General features: G+C 38.7%; 1 protein-coding gene across 1 annotated transcript; it reads left to right on the top strand.

Moving 5' to 3' along the window:
* Window positions 1-3,280: 3,280 nt before the first annotated feature.
* On the top strand, window positions 3,281-17,457 carry C2H2orf69 (chromosome 2 C2orf69 homolog). Its single transcript, XM_055397356.2, has 2 exons — window positions 3,281-3,740; window positions 14,460-17,457. Exons 1-2 carry the CDS (start codon window positions 3,396-3,398, stop codon window positions 15,285-15,287), a joined length of 1,173 nt encoding a protein of 390 aa, XP_055253331.1. The 5' UTR covers window positions 3,281-3,395; the 3' UTR covers window positions 15,288-17,457.
* Window positions 17,458-20,526: the final 3,069 nt, after the last annotated feature.

The following is a 20,526-nucleotide window of genomic DNA, read 5'->3' as shown; positions in this document are numbered from 1 at the left end:
CATGGCTTTCTGGGCACTATAAGCATGATAAAATCCTTATAGAGATCTCTATCTGTTAGAAAGGAGGGGTAAACTCAAACAACTGGTTACAGTAGCTTTGTATATGTAAGACCTCTAGCGAAAAAGGATAGTGCAGCTCTCAGAAAGAATACAGAGAAAGTCTGTGCCCATGACTGTTAAAGAAGTTGTTGTTGTTTAGTCGCTAAGTTGTCGGAGGAGGCAATGGCAAGCCACTCCAGTACTCTTGCCTAGAAAATCCCATGGATGGAGGAGCCTGGTAGGCTGCAGTCCATGGGGTCGCTAAGGGTTGGACTCGACTGACCGACTTCACTTTCACTTTTCACACATTGGAGAAGGAAATGGCAACCCACTCCAGTGCTCTTGCCTGGAGAATCCCAGGGACGGGGGAGCCTGGTGGGCTTCCGTCTGTGGGGTCACACAGAGTCGGACACGACTGAAGTGACTTAGCAGCAGTAGCAGCAGTCGCTAAGTTGTAACCAACTCTTTTGAGATCCCATGGACTGTTGCATGCCAGGGTCCTCTGTGCCATAGGATTTCCTAGGCAAGAATACTGGAATAGGTTGCCATTTCCCTCTCCAGGGGATCTTCCCAACCCAGGGATTGAACCACATCTCCTGCATTGGTAGGTAGATTCTTGACTACCAAGCCACCTGGGTAGCCCCTGTTAGAAAAGTACATGTGTGCTAAGTCACTTCAATTGTTTTTAACTCTTTGCGATCCCATGGACTGTAGCCTGCCAGGCTCCTCTGTCCATGGGATTTTCCAGGCAAGAATACTGGAGTGGGTTCCCATTTCCTAGACCCAGGGACCCCAGGGAACAACTCAAGACTCTTATGTCTCCTGCAATGGCAGACAGGTTCTTTACCACTAGTGCCACCTGGTTAGAAAAGTAGTGATTTACAAAATAGGAAAAAAGAAGAGGGGATGGAGAAAGAAAACAGGTATGACAGTAATATTAATGGGACCTATGAAAAGGAATTACAATGTTAATGACTTATCATAAATGACACAATTCATACAGACATATGAATTGAGAATTACTACTTTTTCCAGAAGTGGCTCCTGTAGGGTTGTGTAAATTTTTGACTGTGGGGGGAAAACCTTGTGCTTACTTCAGTCTGTTTCTTTACTTTGCCCTTTAAATCTTTATTTGTATTTCTCATAGACTTAGAGTTACTGAAACAACTGTATATTTAATGGTTACTACAATTAATATTCTTTCTAAAACATAAGATCTCCCCATCCCTATCAATAATGACACACAATTAAAAGGTCAATCTAAAAATAAGAGCACAAAAGTCAAAATCTGCATTTGCAGTACATGAACATGTTTGGGCTTTTGGATTACATTTCAGTAACCTTCTACCTAACAAGAGACAGTAACATAATTCACAGAATAGGATGAATGCTGATGGTCAAAATATGGTTGTCTATTCATTATTATATAATTAGCCTCTGCTTCTTTTTAACAAGTTATTTTTAGAAAGCAGTAGATAGATTTATTTAGTAATAATAAATAATTTTGATTGGTCACACTATTATGATGTCTTGTGGAACTCAATAATTTAGAATAGGCTAGCATATTACACCACTATGAAGTCACTTACACATATAAGTATAAGAAAATTACATTTTATCATTTGCTCATTTGTGCTATTTAAAAGCTATTAATACTTGATATAGGCAAGCCACTCCAGTACTCTTGCCTAGAAAATCCCATGGACAGAGGAGCCTGGTAGGCTGCAGTCCATGGGGTCGCTACAAGTCAGACATGACTGAGCAACTTCACTTTCACACATTGGAGAAGGAAATGGTAACCCACTCCAGTGTTCTTGCCTGGAGAATCCCAGGGACGGGGGAGCCTGGCGGGCTGGCGTCTATGGGGTCGCACAGAGTCGGACACGACTGAAGTGACTTAGCAGCATATGGCGTAAAGAAAACAGTACGTGTGCTCAAGCACACACATATATAGACTCAGAACAGTTAATATATGAAGTGACTAGTTCAATCCCTGGCCTATAGTATGCCTCAATAAGTGTTGGCCATAATATTTTAAATTCTCACTAATATTCTCTCCCACAAGATTCTTTAGAGTTCCTGGCCTCACAAGCACTTGAGTTTAGAATACTGGCCGCTCCCTTCCCTTCTCTGTCTTTAGCATACATTTGGCCAAATCTTATTCATACATAGAGCTTTCCTGGTGGCTCAGTAGTAAAGAATCCGCCTGCCAATGAAAGAGACACTGGTTCGATCCCTGAGTCAGGAAGATGACCTGGAGAAGAAAATGGCAAACCACCCCAGGATTCTTGTCTGTAAAATCCCATGGGCAGAGGAGGCTGGTGGGTTACAGTCCATGGTGTCCCAAAGAGTTGGACACAACTTAGTGACTAAACGACAACAGCAATGTATTTATACACAACTGGCCACAGATTGTTGATGGACATCTACCACATTCCTATTGTTCACGCTGGTTTTTGAAAATCCTAAATAGCAAATCTCGTTGGCGGCAAACACCAACGACAGCAAACGTGTAACAATTAACACCTTTCCTGTGTCCTGCTCCCTGATGCCAATCAGAGATGCATTAGACTTCATATCTAAATTCCGAAGAACTTAGAAATATGTGTGTACCGACATAGAAACTCGAGGGTGTGAGAAAAGGGCATGTAGAAGGGGATGGCAGAAGATGAACTGATTAGATGGTATCACCAACTCAATCAACATGAGTTTGAGCAAACTCCAGCCGATGGTGAAGGAAAACCTGGAGTGCTGCAGTGCATGGGATCACAAAGAGTGGACACGACCGAGAGACTGAACAACAACAAGACTTCCCACAGATTTCTCTAAGAGGACAGAATTACTCTATTATCTTTGGGGTTGTGTCTCTTTCAAGGCTTAAAGGACTAGAAAAACCTCACCTGAAAGTTGAGCCTAGTGAAAGGGGAGCATGGTTTCCTCCAAACTCTCTACCCCATTACTGGAAGCGACCTTCGGGCAGCCCCTGCGGCAGCGCTGGTATCACAACTGTTACCCTTTTTGCCGGGGGTTCTGGGTTCATTCCCTCTTCTTTGCTCTTCTCAGGCCTTTCCTCAGACTTCCGTTCAAACTTCCCGGCCGGGGCAGAACCCACCAATCACAAACGTCCTTCCTCGGACCACGCCCCCTCATGGCCCCCTCCGGGAACCCGAGTCGTATTTCGCGCACACCCCTCCTCCGCTTACGCACGCAGCGCGCGGACGTCGGCCTCTGACGCCGCCGTTTTCCCTGGGCCGGCTCCCGCCCAGGCCGGTCCTGCCGACCGTTGGCGCCAGGCTGAAGTTCCTCCCTCAGGCCCACCCCCCCCACCCTCCGAACCGCTACGGCGGCGGCGACCCATGTTGGGGTTCAGGCTCCTGCGGTCGCCGCCGCTGCTTCTTCTGCTGCCGCAGCTCGGAATCGGAATCGCCGCGTCCAGCTCTCACGCCGGAACCATGAACCTGGGCGGCAACAGCGGTAGCGGCGCGCCCTGCTCCCCTTCGGCCGAGCGGCGCCGGCAGCAATGCGTGCAGCTGTCCACGGTGCCGGGAGCCGACCCTCAGCGCTGCAACGAGTTGCTCCTGCTGGCGGCTGCGACGGCCGGGGAGGGACCAGGACGCCGGGACCTCTCTGGGGACCCGGCGAAGGAGGAGGTGCAACCGCCGCCCCAGCATCACGTTCTCTATTTCCCCGGAGATGTGCAGGTAACCCGCGGCCTGCCTGGCACCTGTTCCTTCCTCTTGTGCACATGCGAATTCTCTAGATTCTTTCCTCGTAGCTGGTGCCCGGTTCCTTGCCTCGCCTGAACACACCCACACATGCGCTTCCAGGTCTGGCTCCACGCAATCCAAAACCGCCTCTTCCACGCCCTGACCCCCTCCTCAAAGAGCCTTAGAGGGTAGGTGTCCTTGGAGGGCCGCGACGTCGGAAGAGCCAGCTGTCAGTCCAGGTTTCAAGGGAGTGGTATTCAAGACATGGTTATGAGACAGTGTATATTTATTCTATAACTTGGTTTCTCAGAAGGGTGTTGGGGGATCTGGAGACGGAGAAATGGCTTTTAAATTAGTATGTAGTGTTCAAAAAACGCTGGCAGTAACTAAAAAGCAAACAGAAAAACTAGTACTATGGTGTGACTCTTAGTAACACTAAGAAAGGGAGAGTGGATGGCAGAAAAGGACAGTAATCGCTAAGCATGTCAATATTTTGATGCTCACCTAAATTCTGTGCTTTTGTTTTTGTGTGTGATTCTGGTTTTGTTATTAATTTTGCGGCTGCAGGTAAATATCCATGGATATGTTGTGTCTTAATCTAGATCTTTATCTAGAACTGCTTTGTCTTGAGTGGGTAGCCATTATATGTGACTATTTATATGCTCTTCAAGATTTCTAACTTGAACAACTAAGTAGGAAGAGCTTCCATTAGTTGAGAGACAAGATAATGAAGACTACAGGAAGAGCAAGTTTAGTGGCACAGATCCAGAGATTTTAGGTTTGTGGTATCATTAAATGTTCAAAAGGAAATGCATATTGTGTAACTAGCAAGTCTAAAGTTGCAGGAATAAGTCTAGGCTAGAACCCAAATGTTGAAGGTTGTCAGAATATAGGTAGTATGTAAAGCCAAGAGACCAAGAGAGAGATCACAAAGGGAATAGTCAGGAAAAATCTTAAGAACTGAGTGCTACAGTACTCCCCAGTAATTAAGTTTATCAGAAAGATAAGAAAGGAGTGTAACTCATTGGGTATTCACATATTTAATCCTTATTGATATTATACATCATTATTCCCATTTTGTAGTTGAGCTGGCTGCAACACAGATTTAACAACTGGCCAGATATTTCATAGCTAAAATGTGCAGAATAAGGGATTAAACTTAGGCGATCTGGCCTCAGAGCTTTTGATGCATTATTCTCTATTTCTTCTCTAAGAGACCTGTGTTTTTGGAGGACTTCATATTCTGCATAAATCAACAGTATATCACTGTCCAAAAAGCTAATGGAATCTCCAGCTATGTAAAGAAATGGATGAGGTCAAAATGAAAGGAGATATTAGTCTAACTATATTTAGCACTTTATAGACTTCATCTGAAGATATGTGCTATATTCTGATTGGCAGTCTTTAAAAACATTTAGTGGGCATGCAGTGAAGGTTCGTTACCATTATTATCATCATCATTATTATTATAGATGCACGCTGCAGCTGGCCCACAAAACTTAGGAAGTCACTGTCAGCAATGCCATGCTGATTTCCCAAACTGAGCAAAAAGGCATCAACTGAGTAAATTAAGTTCCTTCTCTTAAACTGAAATACTCGTTTTTTTTTTCATAGTTTTGATTAGCAGCCAACTCGACCAGTAAATTATTTGGAGCGCAAGAGAAAAAACTATATATACCTTCATCATCATCGGACTCCAGGAATAGTTTGTTAGCATATTGTTTTAAAGCATTAATTTCAGAAACAATAAACTAATTGTTTCACGGTTTACAAAACACATCCAGCCTTATTTTAGCTTTACCTGTGTATACTAGCACTACCCAAGAGAACTTTCTGTGATGGTGGGAATGTTCCATGGAAATGCTCTGTATTTGCATCATGACAGCATACAAAAACCTTAGGGGCTACTGAGGACTTGAAATGCAGCTAGTGCAATTCAAAAATTGGACTTTTTAATTCTGATTTTAATTAAATAGCCACATATAATTATCCTTTTGTTCACTCAATAATCAGCATATAAAGTGTCTTTACCTTCTAAATGTATCTAGAAGTGACAAGAATAATTCCTTAGAAATCTTAAGCCATATCATACCACACCAATGCTGAAAACTCTCCACAGCTTCCCATGGCACTTAGAGTAAAAGTCAGAGTCCTCATGATGGCCTGCAAGGTACTTCACTATACCTCTCCCACCCTGTAGCTTCTTTTTTTATTAGGCGCCTCACTTAGGCATGCAGGATCTAAGTTCCTTGACCAAAGCTCCAACCTGTGGGACCCCCACAGTGGAAACGCTAAGTCCTAACCACTGAACTGCCAGGGGATTCCCATCCTGTTGCTTTTTTGACTGTCTCCCCAGAAGGCTCAGCCACACTGACCTTATTGCTCATGTTAGGCACACTTGACCCCAAATGCTTTGCCCATACTGCCTGGAACACTCTTTCTGCGAATGTCTGTAAGGATTCCTTACTTCCCCTTTCTCAAAAGGTTGCTCAAAAGCTGCCTTCACAGGGAGGCCTTTTCTGACCATCCTATTTAATAATCATATATGTGCACAGGATCTCTGTCAACTTTCTCTTTTGTTTTTATCCATTTCATTTACTATATTAGTTATTCATCTTGTTTTTCGTCTGTCTTCCACTAATATGATAAAAGCTTCATGTATGTTTTCTTCACTGTTATATCTGTGATGCTTAGAGAGTATTCAGTAGATCGCTTCCTGAATGAATAGATGTATATAAGTTCCTTTGAGCAATGCCTTAAGTGCTACTTGGTTGGTATTATCTGAAGTGCTTTTAGGCTCAGATTTCCTTATCTGTGCACTTGATTCTTTTAAGTCTAATGTTTATCCTTATGAAATTTACCCTGTTCATACAGCTCATCTTTTTAGTGTATGGATCCTTTCAGAACTCTTACTTCCATTTATATCATATATAGATTAAGTAAGCATTCTTTCCGGAGAAGGCAATGGCAAGCCACTCCAGTACTATTGCCTAGAAAATCCCATGGATGGAGGAGCCTGGTAGGCTGCAGTCCGTGGGGTCGCTAAGGGTCGGACACGACTGAGCGACTTCACTTTCACTTTTCACTTTCCACTTTCACACATTGGAGAAGGAAATGGCAACCCACTCCAGTGTTCTTGCCTGGAGAATCCCAGGAATGGGGGAGCCTGGTGGGCTTCTGTCTGTGGGGTCACACAGAGTCGGGCACGACTGAAGTGACTTAGCAGCAGCAAGCATTCTTTGTATGTCTTTATTTTTAATTTGGATAAATATTGAACAGAATAGGGCCAAACAGAACTTTGTAGGATACTTTTAGAAGTTTTGCCTTATCTTAACACAAGATTCATTATTTGGTGTTAATTGGATCTGGTTGACAATGTAATTTTAAATCCTAATTACTATTACCTTTTTGATGTTCTTGCAGTTATCTTTTATTGTATATCCTTTTTTATGCCATACTTGTCCTTTTATCATTTGAATTACAGGAAAGTTGAGGCCATAGTAATTAACTTTTCTTTAGGTACCTCTTGATGTGTTTCTTATCAGTAATGATTTTGGAGTGGGATCAGAATTTTTGTAAGTAGGTATTTTCCAATTTTCTTGGGTTTCTTGCTTTTTAAATCCTCAGGATATAGAATTGTACTTAGCTCTTTTTTTTAAGTTTAAGTTTACAGTTTGATTAATTTTGACAAGTACAGTTATGTAACCATCAAAACAAACATGTAACCCAACATCTTCATTACCCCTAAAGAGACCCCTGTGCCCTACTTCAATCAGTTTTCTCAGCCACAGGCAATCACTGATCTGCTTTCTTTCACTATAGTTTTGCCTTTCTAGATTTTCATTAGTTAGGAATCATGTAGTATGTAGTCTTGTCTTTCTGGCTTCTTTCACTTAGTCTAATGCTTTTGAAATTCATTCTTCTGTTGTCTGTATCAGGAGATTATTTCTTTTTGATACCAAGCAGTTTTCTGTGTATGGGCGTATGATACAGTTACCCATTTGGTAGTTCATAAACATTTGGGTCATTTCCAATTTTAGCTTTTAAAAACTTTTGCTTTCCTAAACAGTAGGATATATAGATGAGCATGTCCTAAGTGTATGTCCTGGTGGGTAGGAAAAGACTCACTTCTCCTGTGTGATTCTTTTTTACTTCTTACACTGTTACCACACTCAGAACATTTCTAACAACAGACCCCCCAGACAAAACAATTCTCTACACCACCAGTTAGGTATCCTAGAATTCAGTTCAATTCTGGAGTTATCCAGTCTCCACTATCTTCCTACAGTTACTATCAGATTCCACATCTTAAGGCCTCAGTCCCACAGGTCTGTTCCCCTCCCCACTTCATATGCCAGTCACAAGTCCCAGGTTGTCACCTGAACTCATGACTGACCAGCTATAGATTGGGGTTTAAACAGTCCCCTCCTTGGGTTCAGTTAGTTGCTAGAATGGCTCACAGAACTTTGGAAAACAATTTACACACTATTTACCCATTTATTCTGAATGGATATGATAAAGGATACAGGTGAACATTCAGGTGGTAGAGATGCATAGGGAAAGGTATGAGAGAAGAGGTGCAGAGCTTCCATGTGCTCTCTGAGTGCACCGCTCTCCGAGCACCTTCATGTGTCACCAGCCTGGAAGCTTTGTGAACCTGTACTTTGGAGATTTTTATGGAGGCTTCACTGCATGTGTATGACCAGTCATTAACTTTATTTCCAGCCCCTCTTGGGAGAATGGGAAGTGGAGTTGAAAGTTTCAAACTTCTAATCATTTCTTGGTCTTTCTGGTGACCATCCTCTGTCACCCATGAAGTTTCAAGGGTTTTGGGAGCTCTGTGCCAGGACCCATGGGCAGACACACATACACATTGCATTCTACTTTTCTCATCTGATTGATGAGAAACCCTGGGGTTTCATGTGCTTGTCAAGCAGCCTTCTCAGGCTGGTTCCTGTTAACGGTCCTTCTAGCTTGCTTCAACATGGGATGTCTGCTTTATGCTCAGCGAAGATAACCCATTGACCCATTTTTTTATGCAAATATAGCTTATAACTTATATAGCTTGCCTCACCCTGGTATAAGAGTAGTCCACCTAGATTAAGTCTTCATCATGGTGATACATGTCAAGTTTTCCTGAAAATCCTTGGTACCAGTACTTCAGTAGCAGTATGAGGTGGGCCTTTACATTTTTGTAGGTCAGCCAGCATCATTCTTTGGAGTAAGCACTCGGTAGCCTCTCCAGGAGATTCTCTGGCCACCCGCCTCACTGGGGATGAAGAGAATCAAGCTGCCTACCCTTTTAACCCCTACAAGGAGAGTAAGTGCATTCCATTCCCAACTGGGTGAAAGCTCTCTCAGAAGAATCTTCCTGCATTCTTCCACCTCTTCTGTAGATTGGCCTTGGGTAGTAGCCTGGATTGCAGAACTGGTTTTGACAACCTTAGGGGCTGTCTGGTCTCTTTTTAGAAATGCTTATCCATTGTTCTTGGATCTGGGCTTCTTAGATACAAGAGTAACAATTTTATTTTTACACTTTAGTACACACAGTTACTAAGTTTGAGCATTTTCCTCCTCTGATCATGTAATGTGGGACTAATCAAAGAAAACACTAAGTTTTTAGGTTTACCATCTCCTGTGGTAGAGACTAAACAAAGTCATAGAATCTTGTTCATTTTAGCTCATTTACTAAATAACGATATATAATAAAAACAGCTGTATGATTGGTAGGACCTCATTTTCCTTAGCTATAGTTTAGGTATTTGTGCTTTCTTTTGTATTTGACATTTATATCTAATTTGGAATTCATAGAATAGTTCAGTGTTGGCTCTGTTCTTCCCAACTAATATTTGGGTATCTTTATGAAGACTTGACTAATATTCCTTCTACTTCAGACATAATAGGAATTCCACTTCATAATTCTGGAATTTCTAACTAATATTGCAAAACTGAACTCAGATATTTATGGAGCTTTCCCTAATTTCCCAGAACATGGTTAGAGTCTCCCTTCCTCTGTGTCCTCTCACAGATATCCCTGCTTTACAGCAATAACTATATTACCTTGTAATTGTTTATCTGTCTCTCCCACTGGACTTTGTTCTTGAGGGACTATGCCTTACTCATCTTTGCATTCCCAGAACTGTGCTTAGTGCCCCCCAAATGTCTGTTGATGAATATATGAAGAGATGGAAATCAAAGTTTAACAGGCAAAGTTTTTAGTTTGTGTTGGAAACATGTTGCTTTTCTTTTTGATGATACCCCTGTGTGTGTATGCATGCCCACCTACACTCCTCCTCTAGGGATATTTCCTTTCATGTCCATCCCTCTTTTCTTACATTGGTGCCTGAATTGCAAATTGTTTAATTCTTTGGAAGATAGGGTTCTATACAGAAAAAGAGTGTAGATTTCTTATAGGTAGGGACAAAGGAAAGGGCCCAAATTTGCTTTCTCACTGAAATTAAGTATTTAGCCAAAAAACAGGATTTAGATGAGCCCTTTCAGATCTAAGCTCCTATGATAATTTTATATCTCACAAATCTGGATGTGCAGAAGGCAGTAGCAGAATCCGTAAAAAATGAAATGATAGCCTTCTGGGAATAGATATTTTTTTAACATATATGACAAGCTTAATATTAATGAGATACAAACTGTTAAGAACTTGAGCATCCTGTTGGGAAAGTTATTAAAGAATATGAACAGAGAATTAACAAAAAAATGAAAATTGCCAGCAAGCATAGAAAAATATTCAACCTACTTAGGAATGAAAATATGCAAATTAAATCAAAAGTAAGACATCATTTTATCTTAGTAGCAGAGATTTTTTTAAAAAATTAATGCTAATAACCAGTGTAGGTAAGGATATGAGAAAATAAGCTCTTGTATACTTCTAGGGGAGTAGAAATTGGTATTAATCTTCTTGACAGGAAGTCTAAAAATTATACAAATCTATACTTATTGATGAGGAATTATGCCTATACCATTTTAAAGTGAAAACTATATGTATAATCTTGTTGAGGGAAGAAATAAACTCATATACATTCTTGTATATGTGTATGTATACTAAAGAACAATGGAATTCTAGACACCAAAATTTTAATAGTGATTGTTTCTAATGATGGTTTTATGGATCGGTGGTTTTTCTCTCTTCCTTATACTTTTATATATAGACTAAATTTTTGTAGTATTACTTTTATTAGTCTTAATTTTTTAACAGAAAAATGTGTGTATTGCTAAAAATTCAGTTTATTCAAGATTATACATTGAAAAGTAAGTCTCCTTTTCATCCCTTTGAATGACTGAAGGCAGTTTCTGATTTTCCATTCCTATGGCTAACCATTGTTGGGGAATTCCCTGGTGGTCCAGTGGTTAGGAGTGTATGCTTTCACAACCGGGGGCCTTTGTTCTATATTTGGTCATGGAACTAAGATCCCGCAAGACTTCCCAGGTGGCGCTAGTGGTAAAGAACCTGCCTGCCAATGCAGGAGATATAAGAGATATGGATTTGATCCCTCGGTTGGAAAGATACCCTGGAGAAGGAAATGGTAGTCTACTCCAGTAATTCTTGCCTGGAGAATTCCATGGACAGAGGAGCCTGGCAGACTACAGTCCATGGGGTCACAAAGAGCCGTACATGACTGAAGTGACTTAGCACACATGGAGGGCTGACCATTGTTACTGATTTATATGTCCTTCCAGAGACAGTCTATGCTGATGCAAACTTTTTTTCTTTAAACACAAATGATAGCTTATCAATTCAGGGGTTTTTTAGCCCTTATATTACAACACATATGAGTACTCATAGAGCTGCCTCATTCTTCTGGAGCAGGAATCAATGTCCTTATATAGATTTGTTTATGCATATGTGCAAGTATAGCCCTGAGATAAATTCCTAGAAGTAGAATAACTAGGTCAAAAGAAAAGTGCATTTAAAAATGTTTGGTGTATGATTGATTGTTATAAATAAGGAAAAGTTAAAGTTCTCTTTTTTCTTATATCAAGTCCATTAGCAAGTGCTGTTGCTGACTTGAAAAAATGCACAACATGAGTTGCGAGTTAAGTTTTATTAGGGGCAAAATGAGGACTACAGCCCAGGACAGCATTTCAGATAGCTCTGAGGCACTGCTCCAAAGAGGCAGAAGGAAGGTCAGTATATATGTGGTTTTGGTGAAAGGGAAGTACATGCAATCAATCACATATTTTCTGCAGAAGGTTTCTGCTAGTCACTAAGATCAGTCATCACCATGAAGGATTTTCGTGCTTTTGTAGATATGAGGAGATGCAAGAATTGGGCTCATAAAATCAGCTCCTAAAAATACCTAACTATCTGAAGACCCATTCTGCCAGTTTTTCCCAAAGCACAGTGTTTCATTTCCACTTTCCACCCTGAACTCTTTCCAGGGGATGTTAAAGTCAGCAGCTGCAGTGGCACCTGAGTTAATCCTTATAGAGGTAGATGGCAAGTGCCAATTTGTAGTTGACACTGTTGATTCTGCCTTCAATATATATTCAGAATCTGACTGGTTCTTACCACCTTTTACTTCTAATACCACTGTGGTTCAAGCCACATTCTCTAATTGGGGTTATACTTCAGTAGCCACCCAATGCTCTCCCTGCTTCAAACTGTTGCCCCTTCACACATAGGAGTCAGTGTATTACTTGCAAGGCAGATTATATTAGCCATTTACCTCACACCCTATCAGAGCAAAGACCTCAGGGTATCTTACAAGGCATGATTAGCACCTCCCCTCTTCCCCAACAGGGGCTTTCCTGATAGCTTAGTTGGTAAAGAATCCACCTGCAATGCAGGAGACTACAGTTCAATTCATGGGTCAGGAAGATCTTCTGGAGAAGGGATAGGCTACCCACCCCAGTATTTTGAGGCTTCCCTTGTGGCTCATCTGGTAAAGAATCTGCCTGCAATGCAGGAGACCTGCCTTCAGTCCCTGGGTTGGGCAGATCCCCTGGAGAAAGGAAAGGCTACCCACTCCAGTATTCTGGCCTGGAGAATCTCATGGTCCATATAGTCTATTGGGTCACAAAGAGTCAGACACGACTGAGCGACTTTCTCTTCCCCAACAATCTCTGTAACCCTCGTGATCACTTTTGTGCCTTCACTTCACTGACGGAACACTGGTTTCACTGCTGTATCTTGGTTATGTCAACCATGGTTCCACTTCAGGTCATTAGGTCCTTTTGCAGTTCCTTATGCCTGAAATAATCATGACTCACTCCCTCAGCTCCTTCAGGTCCTTCTCAACTGTTGCCTTATGGAGACTACCCTGTGTTTTAAATATAATCTTTCACCCTCTCCAAAACTTTGCAGTTCTTTTCCCCTACTTTTGTTACATTCCATTGCACTTACCACCTTAAAATACCTTGTGCTGTCTAGCTAGTTGCTACTTGCAGCTGTTGTCCATTTGAAATTTAGTCTAATCAAAGAAATATATTTTAAATTGCATTTAATTTAAATTTAAATCTAAAAACTATTAGTTCAGTTCCTAGGAAATTTTTTTAAGTGTATTTGAGCAACTTGGGTATGTGAATTTACTTCTGCAGCTATAAATCTTATGAAATCTAAATTCAGATCAAGTATTTCCGATGAAAATTTAGCACCCAAATTGAGATGTGTTATAAGTGTAAAATATACACTGGATTTCAGAAACTTAGAAAGAAAAAGAAATGTAATAATTTCAGTACTTTTTATGTTGGTTACATGTGAAAATAATATGTTACATATGGATGTATGGGGCTTGATAAAATATATTTAAAAATAATTTGGGATTTTCCTAGTGGACTCTGTGCTTCCACTGCAGGGAGTATGGATTTAATCCCTGGCTGGAAACTAAGATCCTGCATGCCGGAGGACACAGCCCCCTCAAAAAGAAAAAAATTCATCTGTTAACTTTATACTTTTTAATGTAGCTACTAGAAAATTTTACACGTGGTTCACTGTATTTCCTTTGGAGGGTGCTGCTCTGTTGATTTACAGAGTTGTTTATTAAGTATCTCTGTACTAGAATGTACACTCCCTGTGGGCAGGGGTTTTATCTGTTCTAATCCATGACTGTCCAGGAGGTATCCAGTACATTTTATAGAATAAATGAATTTGAATGAATTTCCCTTTTTTAAGGATATTATGAATAAAAGTTAAAAGGAAAACCAAGTTTACATGCATGTCCTAGAATGTAAACAGAAAGTTATTAATATATCTAGAGTATTTATAAATAAATAGGATGCAAATTTAAAAAGGCAAAAGATATGAACAGGCACAGTAGGAATCCAGATAACTAATAAATATATGAACAAAATTTCAACTTCATTTAAATTTTTAATAAATTCAAATTAGAATAAGTTACCCTGTGCCAATGAAATTTAACAAAGATAAAAGAAAAACTATACATACTTCTCTGGAAGACACTATTGTGGTCTATATAATCAATCTTAAATGATGAATATTCTTGAACCTAGTTTTTCCACATCTAGGAATTTATTTTTAAGGATATAATCACAGTAATGTTCACTGCAACTCTGTAATACTAAAATCTTACAACCAGAAAGTAATAAATAGATTTATAGTTTTCATTTTGAGTACATTAACCATAGGTCATTATAACATACCAACTTCCTCCACAATAAAAATGGGAAACTAATTTTGTGGAAATAATTTTATATAAATGTGTATTTAATGTTTGTTTTATTTTTTTTACCTTTCAGAATTACCATGAAATTATGACTCGTCATCCTGAGAATTATCAGTGGGAAAACTGGAGTCTAGAAAATGTTGCCACCATCTTAGCCCACCGGTTCCCCAATAGTTATATTTGGGTGATAAAGTGTTCCCGAATGCATTTGCACAAATTCAGCTGCTATGACAATTTTGTGAAAAGCAATATGTTTGGTGCTCCAGAACATAGTACTGACTTTGGAGCTTTTAAGCACCTTTATACATTATTAGTTAATGCTTTTAACATAAGTCAGAAGAGTTTGCTATCAAAGAAGAATGTGAAAGATTTGAATAAGGACTCCAAAGCATCTAATTGTCGATCCACTTCTTCTCATACTACCAATGGTTGCCAGGGAGAAAAAGAGAGGACCTGTGAAAAATTGGATGAGTCTGCTATGAGTTTTTATCCACCATCATTAAATGGTGCTTTTTTTACTTTGATTGGATTCAGTAAAGGTTGTGTTGTTTTGAATCAGTTGCTTTTTGAATTGAAAGAAGCCAAGAAAGACAAGAACATTGATGCTTTTATCAAAAACATAAAAACAATGTACTGGTTGGATGGCGGTCATTCTGGAGGAAGCAACACTTGGATTACTTATCCAGAAGTCTTGAAAGAATTTGCACAAACAGGGATAATTGTTCACACCCATGTAACACCTTACCAAGTACATGATCCAATGAGATCTTGGATTGGAAAGGAGCACAAGAAATTTGTTCAGATACTTGGAGATTTTGGTATGCAGGTGACTAGCCAAATTCATTTTGCAAACGATGCTCCTTCCATAGAGAATCACTTCAGGGTTCATGAAGTATTTTAGACTATAATATTATTAATGTAGAAGAGCAGAAGCACTTTCCGAAAGTGTTATGAATTCAGATAATGAGGATGTAAATTCATAGATGCAGTGTCATTTCTTTTTTCCTGGGCATGGGGGAAGGAAGCACACATTCCTAAAATATGGGTGTAATGTGCAATAATGTTCCTTGTTTGTGAATGTGAATAGTTTTTAATTTGGACTGGGTTAGAATTATTTCATTTGAAATTTAAAAGGTGGTTTGTGATAATCCTACAAGGAGATTTAAGACCCTTAAAAAGGAAAAGTTACAATACAGTCCTTATAAAAGGCAGTTAAGATTGTTATTGTTGGAAATAGTTTATTTTCTGAGTAATGTTTAAAACTAATTTTGGTGATACTTTAACAGTAAATACCTATTTTGGACTCAAAACTTTTGAGTGGAAATATTATCTCTTCAAACAAAGTGAAGGCACACTGATGTTTTCCATCATTTTGCAAGAACTGTACCCTGCCTCTTATGTTTATAAACTCATGAAGTTATTCTTCAATGTGCCATCAAGTGTTTTTTCTTAAGAGTCAAAATGTATTTGTTTCCACATATCCAAGAATGTGCAGTAGTACAGAGTTGGTTTTAAAAATATTACACTTAAGCACTGTGGCTTAATTTTTAATTGACAACTTTTGGATAAGACATTTTGGAGTTTCTTAAATTTTGGCAAAAAAACAGTTCTTTTAGAAAATTGTTTCAGATTGAACATAATTGTGTATATTGGGTAAAAATACACTACAGATTTAAAATCATTTCATCCTATCAGTCTTTTGAAAGAGATCAACTTAGGTAAAATATAATCCTTTACTTGGTACAGCTCTATTAAAAAGGAGACCGATTCTATAGATTGAAGTCACTGTTTCTCCTGCAGCATGATTTTGTCTGCCAAAAGAAAGCAGTTCTCCTTGGCCAAAATGCAAAATTATATTGCTATAAGAAAAGTTAAAAGGGAAAGTTTGAAGATACAAATGATTTAATTTTGGCTCAAAAATGGAATTTGCTTAACACTGCTAGATAAATTGGGTGAGGTTTCCTTCTGCCCATTTTTCTTGACCTAGATAAATACATTTTGAGAAACCAAGATCTAATAAATGTCAACCAACACTGAAACATAGCTGTGTGATTACAATAAACGGTTAATGTTCTTTTAAAAATTGTTTATTAATAATTAGCTTTTATGGGTTGTGAAATAATTAAGCAGGGAAGTAACATGCTGCTTTCAGACTGAAAAAACAGACTGAAGCTTAATATCTTAATAACCCAGAGGGTCTCAATATATAAAACAATAATTAAAATGTTAATTTCTTGTTTTCTTCCCAGAATTATATTTTAATGACTTTTATAAGTACATTCCAAATATTTAGAGACTTATAAGAAAGGATTTTTGCTTAACAGATAAAGTAATATCCCCTAATTCTATGAATTGTAGAATAGTATCTCTCAATGGTTTTCTAAAAGGATAAAGTACAATAGTTTTATGTTGCTTTGGTTTCTTTTAAATACCTGCTGTTTCTTTTGAGACCAAAAATTCCCAGCAAGGAAACAAGTTAGTCTGATTCTAGCATTTTATTACCTTGTCTTAAAACACCTTTATTGATTGGATGGCTCCTTCCAATGTTTTAATAATCCTTGGTTAAATTTATGTGTATCTAGTGTAAATAGCTAAGTTACTAAGTATTTTAATGCAGGAGGAAGGAAAGGCATTTCTTTTTACAGAATTAACTAAAATGGAAAAGTATGACTTTTAGCAGAAGGATTCATTTAAAAATCTGAGGTATTTAAAGATCTGGTCCTTGTAGCTATCCCATCTTAACTATAATTGTTATATGTTGAATGGATATTAAGAATTACTCTCTGGGACACCTGGAATTGCCATTGCATCAAAATGAGACAGTGTTGAAAAGTAGAATTATTTTCTTGAATGAAAAGATATTCAAGTTGATCCATACTCAAATATTTTAATATTTAAAAATTTGTTCTTTTTCCACATTTGTTTAAAACTGTTACAAATGTTAGTGTTTTCTTTTCGATTGTGCTTTTGTGTTTGTGTCATGAGTCAATTGAGAAAAGTAGTCAATGTTAAAGTTGTTACCACCACAGCATGAATGTACAATTGTATTAAATTTAATCCACAGAAGTCTATTTGGATGTGTGCTGTATGTTAACTAGATTTGTTTAAAACTTTAGATTGTTATTTAGAAAGCAGCTATTTCTCTCCACTTTGCCAGTTTGGATTCGTTAATGTTTTCATTAATGTCCCTAATTTTTCATACAAGCAACTTTGAAACCTTCCCTATATAAATAGATCTTTCCTTTAAATTGCTCTACAAAAATTAGCATTATTTCCTTCTGTTGGATTTCCTAGAGAACAAAATCTCTCAAAAATAAGTACTTCCTTTTCTGAGCTAATCACCCCAGGTATCTGTATGTCTTTAGCTGTCATCGAGGGACCTGGTTAAAATATGGTGTAATCTGGTTTTCATTTCATTCATGCAATATATCTAAGCCCCATCGAGGGTAAAGAAGGTTTAGGCACAGGATACAGTGTAGACAAAACAGTCCCAGCATGTGAGTATGGAAATGTATAATAGATTAAGAGTGAAGAGTAATGTATGAAACAAAAGATACTATTCTTGAAAGCGCTATTATTCTGTTACACTTCATTTAAGGGCTTTTAAGAGAAACCTGCTTTAGAGGATAAGACCTCTGTGAATACAGGTTGCTCTTTATAAAAGCATAGAGGCCAAGGATCTCTTAGTGGGAGAGACAGCCAGAGTCACTTAGGATGGCCATTTTAGTATTCCATTTAATGGAACTTGAAAAAATAGAATATAACTTCAGTGTATTTAAGACACCCAAATAACCATGGCTTGTATGTGTCAAAAACGACTGTTAGGTAGCCCCGGCAGAGACATGTGTGAGTGCCCATCTGTGTTAGCTCCTGACTATCTGTTTTTCAGCACGGGGGCAGGAACGAGAACAGCACAGTTCGAACTCCATCTAGACGTGCATCCCTGCTTCCTGCATTTTTGGGGGTGGTCAGCTTATAAATAGATTAGACTTTGATGTCTGTTGGTAAATTTAGATGGGTGAGGAAAGCCTCATTACTAAGGTTCTTTTCAAATGTTTACATAGCTGCTGTTCAGAAGGAAGGAAATACAGGGAAAAAGCCGTGTTGACCTATAGTTTCCCTTGTTCAATATTTCATCACTGACAAGTTTGAAGTTACTGAATAATTAGAATTCAAATGTAATTATGTGCCATGACAAATACTATTGTTTGTAAAAAGATAATAATTACACTCTTCACCTGGGGTATTTTTAAATTTTATTTTGAAATAGTAATATATACCAGGCCCCCCCCCCCAAAAAAAAATCAGATAATAAATAACTGCAAATTCCAGTCAGCCCATCTACTTGTGTAACCTCAGAGGTGATCACTGGTTTCCTGTTATCATTGCAGACTTGGGGATTCCCAGGTGGCTCAGCGGTAAAGAACCTGCCTGCTAGTGCAGAAGACACAGGTTCCATCCCCCGCTGGAGGAGGAAATAGCAACCCAACTCCAGTATTCTTGCCTGGGAAATCCCATAGACAGAGGAGCCTGGCTGGTTACAGTCCATGGGGTTGAAAAAGAGGTGGACTTGATCTAGCAACTAAACACACACAATATTTACTTAAGCATACGTTTCTTTTATACAAATGGTATCATACCGTACCCATCGTTTCACACTTTTTTCCTCATTTAATTACCTTGGGAAAATACCTTGCCAGTACATACATATACCTGTGTCATTCTTTGACTGCATAGTATTTCACTTAGTCTTTCTTTGTATTCCTTGCCTATGTAGCAAGCAATGCAGTGAGAAGTTTCACTAGCAGAGAAAAAAATTCCTATCTGCCCCTTGAACTGTAACCAAAGAATATAATGTATTCCTAAGTATTTGAGATGAGCTGCACCAAAGGGAGAAAGAGAATTACTAATCTGGTCACCACAACTATATTTCAGTTTCAGTATCACCCAGCTGTGTGAGCCAGAAAATGTTTTAAGCAATCTGCATTGACTGGATGATTTCTAAGATCCCTTTCAGCAACAAAATTCTGAGATTTGGAATTCCTGAGAAGTTGTTAACATTCTGTGTAATAGTTTACATATTAAAAACATCTTATTTGGTCTCAACCAGGTAGGCAAAAAAGATGAAAATACTTTGCATTTAAAATAAAAGATACATTAAAAATTATGACCAGGAAAACAATTTTAAAGCATCCTGAAGGATTCATCTCTAGATATTACAATTTAATGTTGCAATAGGAACCACCTCAAATCTCTCAGCAAAGGAGCCAGCACCAGCCATCAACTATGTGCCTGCCCTTGAGCTATCCCCTTTATTTTTGTAGCAACCCTATAAAGTTCATTTACTTTAAAGATAAGGAAAGCTTCTTAAAGGATTATATAATTTGCCTAAGGTCATCCAGTTTACTTTCCAAGTAAAGTGAATTAAAATGAATATTCATTAGGCAAACTGTAATCTCACATTTACTTCCTAGTTTTCTACATGATTCTGGACCTAGGTATTTTGTTCTGATTCTCTTACTGGCTAACGAGGGGGGGGGGATGGTTATTAAAGAGTGGACATAAATATTGTTCAAACTAAATCGGTTTTTTTTTTCTTCCCCAGGGAAAAGAGTTCTTTGCTTATCCTAAGAAATAACCAAAGATCAAAATCAAATAATTAGCTATAAAACAATTTCTTTTCTGACAGACTAGCTCTGTTGACCTGAGTAACTTCCATCTTTCTTCCCAAAGATGCCTAGGAAGTTGAGAATAATTTTCTTTATACTTTTCCTTTCTTATTTGTCATAATTTACTGTTTATAGGCTTCCCTGGTGACTCAGACAGTAAAGAATCTGCCTCCAATGCAGGAGACCTGGGTTCACCCTGGGTCTGGAAGATTCCCTAAAAAAGGGAATGGCTACCCACTCTAGTAGTTTTGCCTGGAGAACTCCATGGACAGAGGAACCTGACAGACTATAGCCCATGGGGTCACGGAGTCAGACACAACTGAGTGACTAACACTTTCACTTTTTAAACCTGAAATTAATCCATTCCAAATACAAGGTATAAGTGAATGTATAATTTTTATTAGAGAAAATTTTCTCCATACTTTAAATGCACTAAATCGATGTAATCAGATTGCTTTATATGAGCACATT

The sequence above is a fragment of the Moschus berezovskii genome, chromosome 2 (assembly GCF_049115385.1).
Source record: "Moschus berezovskii isolate FMDL1 chromosome 2, NW_MosBer_1.0, whole genome shotgun sequence".
In the NCBI taxonomy this organism is placed as follows: Eukaryota; Metazoa; Chordata; class Mammalia; order Artiodactyla; family Moschidae; genus Moschus; species Moschus berezovskii.
This window is presented reverse-complemented; position numbering and strand designations above follow the sequence as displayed.

What these genes read in the sequence shown, in the direction of transcription:
- C2H2orf69 (XM_055397356.2), top strand. Translation starts at nt 3,396, where the DNA reads ATGTTGGGGTTCAGGCTCCTGCGGTCGCCGCCGCTGCTTCTTCTGCTG. An exon ending in ATTTCCCCGGAGATGTGCAG is followed by an intron (nt 3,741 to 14,459) that starts GTAACCCGCGGC and finishes TTTACCTTTCAG; the next exon opens with AATTACCATGAAATTATGAC.